The 10,496-nt window shown below is 44.6% G+C and overlaps 2 protein-coding genes across 3 annotated transcripts in view; one reads left to right on the forward strand and one right to left on the reverse strand.

Annotated features, from left to right (window-relative positions):
- Positions 1–552, reverse strand: part of LRRC49 (leucine rich repeat containing 49) — a 48,206-nt gene extending 47,654 nt beyond the window's left edge. For both annotated transcript variants that reach the window (XM_057398837.1, XM_057398827.1), the window contains exon 1: positions 429–552. In XM_057398837.1, coding sequence (XP_057254820.1) covers positions 429–482 — 54 coding nt within the window. In that variant the 5' untranslated portion in view covers positions 483–552. The remainder of the gene's footprint in view (positions 1–428) is intronic.
- Positions 553–2,387: 1,835 nt separating this feature from the next.
- On the forward strand, positions 2,388–8,333 carry LARP6 (La ribonucleoprotein 6, translational regulator). The gene is made up of 3 exons (XM_057398852.1): positions 2,388–2,833; positions 5,901–6,093; positions 7,174–8,333. The coding sequence occupies exons 1-3, from the start codon at positions 2,595–2,597 to the stop codon at positions 8,239–8,241; spliced, it is 1,500 nt and encodes a 499-aa protein (XP_057254835.1). The 5' UTR covers positions 2,388–2,594; the 3' UTR covers positions 8,242–8,333.
- Positions 8,334–10,496: the final 2,163 nt, after the last annotated feature.

The raw sequence follows: 10,496 nt of genomic DNA on the forward strand, positions 1-10,496 counted from the left end.
AACCTCTTCCCGCCAAGGCCCGCACACAGCCGCCCTCAGCCCCAGCCCCAGCCCCAGCCTCAGCCTCAGCCTCAGCCCCAGCCTCAGCCTCAGCCTCAGCCCCAGCCTCAGCCCCAGCCCCAGCCTCAGCCCCAGCCCCAGCCCCAGCCCCAGCCCCAGCCCCAGCCCCAGCCCCAGCCCCAGCCCCAGCCCCAGCCCCAGCCCCAGCCCGGCCGGCCACACTCGGCCCCACAGCACCGGGGCAGGACCGCGCCCCCAGAGACGCCGCTACCCCGCCCAGGGCCCACCCTCCTAAGCAGCGACGAGGCTCGCCCAAGAGCGGCACGCAACCGCGGGACATCACCGGTCCTGACCCCGCACACCAACGGCTGAGGAAGGGGAGGAAAAGAGATGGTTGTCACGCATCGCCCCCTCACAGCGGCACCTACCGGGCCGGGCACAGCCCGAGGGCCCCTGCTGGGCCGGCACTTGCTGGGCACCATGCGAACCTCAGCACCTCACACCTCCGCGACAGCCACCGCCCCTGTCGGAAATCGCTCCGCCGTTACCAGGGGAACAGCCGCTTCCGGCTCGGCTCGCTCTCGGCAAGCCTCACCCCTGCCTCGCTTGCCGGGAAATGGCGGGAAGCCGTGAGGCGGTGCAAGGGTGCCTGCTCCGGCGAGGCGGCCTCAGGTACGGGACTGAGGGTAGGGTTCGGGAGGGTGCGGAGCAGGTCTCGCACGTGCGTGGCGGTTCCTCCCGCCCCCCGGTAGTAAAAAGACTTTTGTCCGAATTGTAAACGCAAGTGACTGTGTATGAAAAAGCAAGAGGCCGGACGTACCCTCCACGTTCCTGTTCTGCATCGACAACTTGTCACGAAATGGGAGGCTGTGAGTGGTGAGCCTGGGCTCTCGGTCCCCCGCAGTGTGCCGAGCCCGGCCGCTCCGGGTCAGTGCCTCAGTCCTGGGCAGGGCTGACACGGCAGTTCTCGGAGCCCTGCCAGACCCGCAGGTGGGTCGTGGACGTTTTTAATACACGCATCAAGAACTTGGTGGCTGGAAAAGCCACGGCGTGGCTGTGTATGGAAGGGCTGTGAATTGCCTACGCTAATTCTCTCAACGTTATTAATGTACTATAAACATTGACGAGGCCAAAGACCAATTCTGTGCAGTGACCGCTGGTAAAGCAAAAAAAAACAGATCTGATGTCCTTCCCTATAAAATCAAGTTCATGTAACCTTGACACAAGGAGTCATCAGGTGAACTGAAATGTCTCTCTCAAACACTTACTTTAGCTGTAGCATAAAATAGTTCTTTGCTCATACCAGTCCTGACCTTGTTCCTACCTATGGAGGCAAACAACTCCCATGAACTCAAATACAAAATCAGACCCCAAATCCCTGTATGTACCATCTCATAAAATGCATATTTTGTGTTTGTATTTCTGCTCCCACCAAAATCAATACTGAAGTGATGTCCTACCCAAGGCTTATTACAAAATGCTGTTCTATTAGCAGAGAAGAGATGTGGTTAGTGATGGGTGTAAGTGTATTTCATAAACAAAATATTTCATTGCTTAAGGCATATTAAAAAATAAGCCAAACCAGTGAGGCTGAGCGTTAGTTCCAGTATGTGGTCATGCCAGCACATCTGACTCATGAGGACTGTTTGTCACAGTGATGAGAACTGGCGTCTGAGTGCAGTCTCACTTTTTGTCCATCCAGACTTTTAAGACGAAAACATTGCAGCAATACAGTGGAGTACAATTCAGGTAATTTGTACAGGCAGATTGCACACACAAAACCAAGGATGCCATAAACAAAGCGATGACTTAAAAAATCCAACTGGCATTTAGCAGTCTAGGTTCAGCTGATACTGAGAGAAAGAGCTTCCCTGACTGAAGAATGAATATTTACACTGTAAATTGAAATGCTTTAGATTCTAATCCTGAAAATGCAAATGCTGATTTCACTTTAAGAGCTGAAACAGTTCATTGAAATATAGTGCAGTAGTTTTACACTCAAAATAAATCAATATGTAAGTGTTTGAGAAAAGGGGCCTCTATTTTAATAACTTTTTACCGAGGAATGTTTTTATTCTGTGTAAGTACCATGAAGAATTATGGAGAAGTTCTCTACAAAAATAACATATCCAGTCATGTGTTTGTTCACTCGGTTTTCTGATTTCCAAATCTTACCTTAAGCATTTAAAACTACACCCTAGCATCACCTTTTTGAATTTCTTAAAACGTGACACTCTAGTCCGGACATAGAAGTGCAGCCCCGAGGCAGTACAGGCAGATGCGAACCTGGGACGCAGCTCTCGGGTGCGGAGCCCGTTGTTTTCTGTTGAAATAGAAGCAGTCCCACTTCAGTGCTCAGCGTTGAAGACTGAAGCTGGGCGGCTTGCCCGGGCCCTGCGGGCAGCGTCGCTGGAGGAGGGACGGACCCTCCCGCTGCCGCGCCGGGGAAGCACCCGGGGAGCGGAGCCGGGAGCACCGCCCCAGCGCTGCCGCCTTCTCTACAGGAGAGGACCGGGAGAGAAGGGGAGGCGGGTGACGGCTGCTGCAGCCCAGGGTATCGCTGCTGTCGCGGCGGCGGCCTGAGCCTGACCGGCATGGCCCAGCGACAGCCGGCCACCACAGGGGACCCCGAGGCGGCGGAGCCCGGGGCTGGGGACACCGGCCCGGAGCTGGCAGCGGGGAACGGCCCCGTGCAGATCCGAGTGTCAGTCCTGGCGGCCGGAGAGGAGGAAGAGGAGGAGGAAGAAGGGGAGGACGGCAGCGAGTCGTGCCCGGCGGCGCGGGGCGGCGGCAGCTGCAGCGAGGAGGACTCGGGGCTGTGCGGACGCTCCAGGTGAGCCCGCCGGGCCGGGGGCCGGGCACCGGCGGAGAAGGGACCCAGCGGCGCAAGCGTTTCTCTGCGGGCCTCGCGGAGCGGGGCCGCCGCCACCCACGTAACGGTGCGGCCGCAGCTGATGCAACGCCAGTGGGGAAGGGTGGGAGACGCTGCAAGTCCTCCAGCGGTGACGGGGACCGCCGCTGGTCGGGATCTGTCCGCAGCGGCGGTGATTCCCCCCCGGGCCGCGAGTGCTCCCCCTCCCCGCGGCCATAGCCGGGGCCAGGCTGTGGGCGGCTGTCCGGCGCTGCGGGAGGAGCGGGACATGGCTTCCACTCAGCGGGAAGTGCCGGGCTGTGGTGTCCTCGACATTTCCATTTCACTGCCTTTTAAAGAGCTTTCGGGTTGGTTGGTTGGTGGTGTGTTTTGCGTTGGATTTTGTTTTTCTTCAGTAGAATTAAGGCATGGAGAACCAGATCCGTTCAGTGGGTTTGGAAACAAGTTGTCGAGGCATGAACTCAAGACCAGTTTAAATACAGGAGAAACTACCACTTTATAATTGACTCAACACTTATCTTACTGATAATGCTAATAGTGCTGTCTATATTTAATAACTTGCAGTTCTTGATTACCAATGCCTGAAGTTGCTTTGATGCCTACTAGAATATCTTACTTGTAAAAGGCACATCTGGGATTTTAGTGTCAGAAAACTGTAGAGAGACAGTTGGAACTTAATGCTGTAAATCACGTTTCCACATAGTACTTATTAATACAATACCTTATTCTTTTGGAGACTCAGCAAAATCTTGTCAAAAGGTTAAACCCTGTCCAGAAAAATTAATATATTGTATGTGACTTTTGATATTTAAAAGCCCAAATCTATTCTCCATACAGATATGTTTAGTTTCTTGTGTAGCCAGATGAGTCATGGTGTTAAAAGGTTGGTTTTCAGTCTGTCTTGTTTTGACAAGCATATCCATCACAAAGCTCTGAACAAAGTAAATGAAAGCTGTGAATGACGCTTTTTTTGTGTGTGTGTGTGTGTCAGTGTTGACTGACATTGCTTTATCAACTACCTTTGCAGTAGAGTTAATACCCTAGAGGTACTACCAGTTGTTCATTACTATGAATTAATACGGAGCTAGTTACAAATTTCTGCATTTGCTGTAGGTGGAATTTCTGCAGAGTACTTAGTGAGGACTGTTGTAAGAGCTCATCTTTGCAAACATGCATTACAAATACATGCAAATTCTCTAAAAAAAACCCTGTAAACTCCATCCTGAATCAAAGGTCAGCTTTTCTTAGCAGAGTGTGGATACATAAAAATGCCTAAATGTTATAAATACTAGTTCTGAATCCACAGTGAATGAAAACGAGAAGTCGTAAGGTCAGGGAATATAATGAATGAAAAACAAACACTTAACCTTGTTCTTTCTTCCTTTTGAAACCAGCACTCACAGCTCCATTAACAGTTGAATTTTATTTTATTTTTTTACTGTCTTAATCATAACTTCATCTGTTACCCTTCACTTCCAGCATTGTCACATAAATCCTTTTTTTCGCTTTCTCACTCTTGACAGGTACAGTTCAAAGAAATGACAAGTGGCTAGGGAGAATTTAACAAGGAGAATTCTAGGATTGTGTGAGTGAATATGCATGTATACCCTAATGTGTTGCCTTATCATCAGAAGAACCATTATAATGTAAATAATTCATTAGCATCAAAAAGCCAGGTCCCAGAGAGCTGCTTGTCACACCTGGGAGCGCATTCCCTGTGCAGAGCCCGTTGACCTGAACATCTTCGAGTGTATCAGAACCACCTGCCTAGGCAGTGTTTGTGCCTTTGCCCCAGCATGGGCAGCACATCTGTCAGCATTACAGTCACAGTCTCTAGTTTGTCTCCAGGACAAAACTGCCACAAGTCAAGGTGATTCAGTAGCCTGCATCCTCCCTGCAAGAGTGCCCTCTGAGGGGTCTAGTGTGATGCCTGCTCCCTTGTTTAATGATTTCACAAGCTCTGCAAAAGCCTTTTAAGACAGTTTGGGGAAAATGTGTGGCTCCTCCTTAAACAGAAACTTTCATGATGGCCTCACAGCAAAACTAGACTGCTAACAGCTTTAAAAAATGACTGCCTTAAGATAAACTCATGATTATAGTTCTTATAGTAACAGTTATGGCAGTAGTCTGTGGGTGAACTATTTGCTTCACTGCTAGATGACAATTTAAATAGTAATTTCTATTTCAGCAACAGATACGTTGCTGTAACTGTCTGTGCCAAGAAGTTTATCTCAAATCTATGGCTGCACTGTCTTTTTTTCTGACTAGGATGCTCAGTAGTGCTCCATTTCACACAGATCCCTAGGACAGCATGATGGGAGGGGGAGAGAGGAAATGAAAATGACTTCTTAGCAGCCTGCATATGCGTGCATATACAGCTTTTCATGAGATACTTGAGCTGCTACTACACCAAAATCCTTAATTTGAAATATACAGTTTAAGCCCCTTGGCAAACTGCTAGTTAAGTTATTCTGTTGCTCTGGAAGTCACCTGGAAGACGGTAGTCCTGTCAGTCTGTCTTATTCCCTGGATACTGGCACCTGCATTCATGCAGTGAAGAGGCTTGAAAAAACATGATTGCATTAAATTGGAATTCACTGGTAGGTGACACTACTTACGAAGCACATCAAGGTCTAGACTACATTTAATAGCTTCATACTGAAAAATATAACACTGTTGTGAGAAGAACTTTGTGTAGTACCAAGTGCTTGTGCACCTGCATTTCATGTTTTGGCATAGGATTTGAGTTGGCAGTGTTTTCAATCTGCTAGTGTATGTCTCATTGTTCTACACTGAGATCATCTTTTGGAATGAGCTCAGGAACTTGACTCCTTGTGCTGACTGGAAAGCTGCATCCTCTGAGCTAGCCTCCTGCCTCAGATGGATAGGGTGATACCTGTTCAGTGCCTACCTATAAAGTAAGTTGGAATCAGCATTATAGTTACATCTGTTAATTTTAAAATCCTATTTGAATCCACTAATATAAGATGAAGATCTGTTAATAAAATTATATTTAACTGTTTTTCAGTGGTGGGGAGAATGATGATGACTCTGACCAGAACTGGAAACCACCAGAAAATAGCCTGATCCAGAAGTTAATAGCACAGATTGAATATTACTTCTCAGATGAGAACCTTGAGAAAGATGCCTTCCTTCTAAAGCATGTCAGAAGAAATAAGATGGGCTATGTCAGTGTTAAACTCCTCACTTCTTTTAAGAAAGTAAGCTAACGTTTTAAGTCTGAAAGTGCCTTGTGTAAGCCTGATGAATCTAAAACGTTAGGAGAAATGAAATGAAAATAACTTATTTTATAGAGGCAGTTTTACTGTCTTTATCTGCTTCACAGCAGTTGATTCAGTTTTGATGTGTTGGCTAGGTTTGTTCTCATGCAGAACTTTAATTGCTGAACACATTCATAATTGCCACGGGAAATCACAGACTTTTAAGCAACTATGCTTTTAAATTATTGTTCTGGGAAAGAATATAGTAAAAAGGACACTGGATAAAAGACATTTCTAGATCATCTACTTGTAGGAAGCTAAGTAATCCTGGTAAAGTCACTCTTGTCTCTGAGAAGGGATTGTGAATCTGACTTTTGCAATAGAAACTATCTGGTAACTGAAGTCATTTAAAAGTGAGGTGGGTTTGTTTTATTTACTTATTTTTTTACAGTAGGAACCTCTATGTAAACGTGTATGTAACTGATTCCTAACATTACAATTAGAAACATTTTGTCAAGATTCTCTGACAGTTTTGCAGAGCTATTCAACCTAGAAAATTTAGGCACTCCCAGTTTCTTCAAACCAAACAGATTATACCATTAACAGATAAACTCTTCAAAACAGTCCTTGGAGAAGTTTGGGAGTTTTTTAAACTGAAATTTTTGAAGGAGGAAAAATTAGTTCAATACATGAAGTCCTTAACTTGGAAATACTATTTGTTTGGCAAATCTCGCAAAATAAAACCCACAGGACATGCATATTGGTCACAGTTCAGACCTAGATATGAAATGTCTGAACATGACTTGAGCAGGCTTTAAGATTAAGTAATGATTTTGGTTTCTATTTTCACTAAATTCAACAGGATATGAGCTTTACAGGAGCTCATTGATGCCAATTATAGCAGGAAAACAGTTTGTTTTTTCCAGTCAAGTGTGCTACATGGAACTTAAATCCAGGTTCTTGGACTGCCTATAGACCTTGTAGACTAAGGCAGATGGTTTTGCATCTGCCTTAGACTTTCTGTAATTAGTTTGACTGGGTTTTATCATTTGCACTGCTTAACGCACGTTTGTCTTCAAGGTGAAACACCTTACCCATGACTGGAGAACCACAGCCTACGCACTGAAGTACTCGGACTCTCTTGAGCTCAATGATGATAACAAAAAGGTTAGAAGAAATACTCCAGTTCCAGTGTTTCCAAGCGAAAACCTCCCTACCAGGATGTTACTGGTGTATGATATCCACATGGTTTCTGAACTGCAGGCTCTTAAACAAGAAAATGGATTCATGCAAGAAAGGATAATGGAGTATCTCCTCAAGGCCTTTGTAACTTTTGGTGTAATTTCATCAGTTCGTATTCTCAAGCCTGGTAAGGACCTACCACCCGATATCAGGAGGGTCAGCACTCGGTACACCCAACTGGGAACTCAGGAATGTGCAATTATAGAGTTTGAAGAAGTAGATGCTGCCGTACGTGCTCACGACTTTATGTGTGCTGAGAAGAAAGAGACCGGCATGAAAGTTGCCCTAATAGGCATGAAACCTCCAAAGAAAAAAGTTCCCAAAGACAAGAACCGTGGTGAAGGTACCAGAAAGGGTCTTAAGAAGGTTAAATCCCTTAATAAGAGAGTTGAGGAACTTCAGATAGTTGGTGATGAATCTTCAGCAAACAGCTCTTCTGACCCAGACAGTAATCCTACATCACCACTGTCAGGACGCAAAAGTACTGCAACAAATACTACACGTAATTTGAGCCCAGTCATTCACCCAAATGACCGTTTGAGCCCTAACGTGTCACCCAGAACAAGTCCTTGGAACAGTCCATCTTCATTAAGAAAAGTAACCAAAAAGTCTCCTCTGGCTGAAGACCGCAAGCTTAACCCAAGCACTAGCCCTGAAATTCCAAGGAAGTGTACAGATTATTCCTCAGATAGCAGTATCACTCCTTCTGGTAGCCCCTGGGCACAGAGAAGAAAAGCTCAAACTCTTTCACAAGAGAAGAGTCCCATCACTAGCCCCATATTGGTTCAGAAAATACAAAAAGCAGATGGTCTACCTGTAGGGGTGCTGCGGCTGCCTAAAGGCCCTGATGGCACTAAAGGATTCCACAACGGATGTGAAAGAAGGAAGGCTACGAAGGAAGCGTAAATTATTCTTTAAAAACGATCTTACAAGTCAGGCAACTGCTTTTGTTCAAGCCTGGTTAAGAATTGTCATTTGAATGACTGAAATAAGTCAGTATTTAACTGTAACAGATTCTGTATTCGTACAGAGACTTAATCATTTGTATATTTGTATATTCATTTCACAGAATCCCAGAATAGTTGAAGTTGGAAGGCACCTCTGGAGATGAAATCCAGTCCACCTCCTTTGCTCAAGCAGGGTCCACAACAGGTCACTTACTTAGGATTTTGAATATCTGCAAGGATAGAAACTCCCCAGCCTGTTTGGACAGTGTGTGCCTATGTTCAACCATCCACACAGTAAAAAAGTGCTCTGTTCAGGTGGAACTTGCTGTGTTTCCATTCATGCCCCTTTTCCTGTTACTAGCTGTAGCTAAGAAAAGCCTAGCTCCATCTTCTTCACTCCTTCCCGTCAGATATTAGAAACATTGAGATCTACCCCCTGAGCCTTCTCCAGCTCTCCAGGTCTCTCACAGGAGAGACACAGCCTCAATCATCTTGTGCACTTACCTAATGCAGTGCCAATACCTGCATTACTACGTTTTTAATGTATTAGTTTGAAATTCCAAAATATAGAAACAGACATATAAATCATTAATGTAACTACACTGTTTGCAAAGCTATAATCCTGATGAGCAGTGTGTAAATACAGCTGAGTGGTTGTATTATGATAAGCTGTGGTATGTTACCAGTCTAATCATAAGGAGTAGAAGTCTTGAAGACTGTCTCAGAAAGAATTCTGAGAAACTTACAATGCAGTAAGCAGTTGCTCCCTGCTTGCTTACATCTCCAAAGACAGCCGGTTTAGTAGGACCAAAGTGTGTATTTTCATGCAATGTGAACAGAGACTCTGAGCACTAGAGACTATTCTCTAAGTGTTCTCTCACATAATCAGATGGAAATAAACAAAAATATTAACTTGGTCTAGATCTATTTTGTTTTCGTTAAAAGTAAGTTGAGCTGAACCTGATGAGATACTTAAACCTCATCTTACACCATGTGAAATTCTAGAAATAGTTACCTGATTCCCACTGTGTTCAGCAGGCTGGGGAAGAAGAGGTGCTCTGCCATTACTGATGGTTACTCCAGTGGTGATGCTTCACTCCAACTGTATGTCACAGCCCTTTTTATATAATATTGTAAACTAAACAATGGTTATGTCACTGTTAACTGAATTGAACAAGCAGGCTCAGCAAGAAGTACTTAAATGAAAATTTAAGCCAAAGAAGGAATCTCTGAGCTTTACTTACAGAAGTTATACTCCTGAAAAACAGCCCAGTGATAATAAGAAGGTAAAGTCCCAGCTTCTAATGGACAACTTGGGAACTGTGCACAGCTAAGTTCTAATCAGACAATGATTCTTCATTCCAAAACTTCTGCACAACCTTTCCAGATTTCATTTCCACTCTAAACATAACACTTCTGCAGTGTAAATAACTGCACTGACACACAGTTAGAAACCTATATACAGAAATCGCCCTGTTCTGTGTATCATTCTTTAAACACCCAAATATATTTCTAGTTCTTTTACTTTACACAAATAGAATCCTCCAAGTTACCTCGTGACTCCCATTATCAGCCAAGGCACTACAAATACCATTAAACACAAAGTGGTGATCTGTAGGTATGTATGTTACAGGGTAAGAGTCTTCAGGAGACTAATTCTGTAACTCTAGCTTACATACAGCAGCAGTGTTTCACTATGTATTTAGAAAACTTTGTTTCATTAATAATCAAACGAGGGGTTTTTAATTATAAAACTGTGTGGCACCCATGTGTCATCTTGTACCAACCTGTCTGGGGACACTACTACACCTGATGCAAGGCTGCATTTTGGAGACACACAAAAGGCAATTAAATGGAAACATTGAGAACCATATGTAATAGTACATAATGTTAAAGATCTTAAGACACTGTATGCTTGCAGGGGAAAAAGGAAGCTGAAACCAACAGCATTTACCAGGGCTATGCTCTCTGACTGAACCCATCTACGTGTCATATTCAACATGTAAACATAGATAGAAGTTAGTTTGATTTCTTAAGTTTGAAACTAAAAATCTGATCCCAGTAATGAGTCAAAAGTTTTACACATGGTAGATAAGAGGATGATTCTTTAGTAAATAAAAAGGATGTTGACAGCTTTTCTTCACTGATGAACCAAATACAGTCTATTGAAGAGTTATTAGAAGGCCACAACATATAAAAATATTCTAATACTCA

Source organism: Pezoporus wallicus, unplaced genomic scaffold (assembly GCF_028554395.1).
Source record: "Pezoporus wallicus isolate ANWC-B61680 ecotype Strahan unplaced genomic scaffold, APGP_CSIRO_Pwel_v1 contig_3952, whole genome shotgun sequence".
Lineage (NCBI taxonomy): Eukaryota > Metazoa > Chordata > Aves > Psittaciformes > Psittacidae > Pezoporus > Pezoporus wallicus.

What these genes read in the sequence shown, in the direction of transcription:
- LARP6 (XM_057398852.1), top strand. Translation starts at nt 2,595, where the DNA reads ATGGCCCAGCGACAGCCGGCCACCACAGGGGACCCCGAGGCGGCGGAG. An exon ending in GGGCTGTGCGGACGCTCCAG is followed by an intron (nt 2,834 to 5,900) that starts GTGAGCCCGCCG and finishes ACTGTTTTTCAG; the next exon opens with TGGTGGGGAGAATGATGATG. An exon ending in TCCTCACTTCTTTTAAGAAA is followed by an intron (nt 6,094 to 7,173) that starts GTAAGCTAACGT and finishes TTTGTCTTCAAG; the next exon opens with GTGAAACACCTTACCCATGA.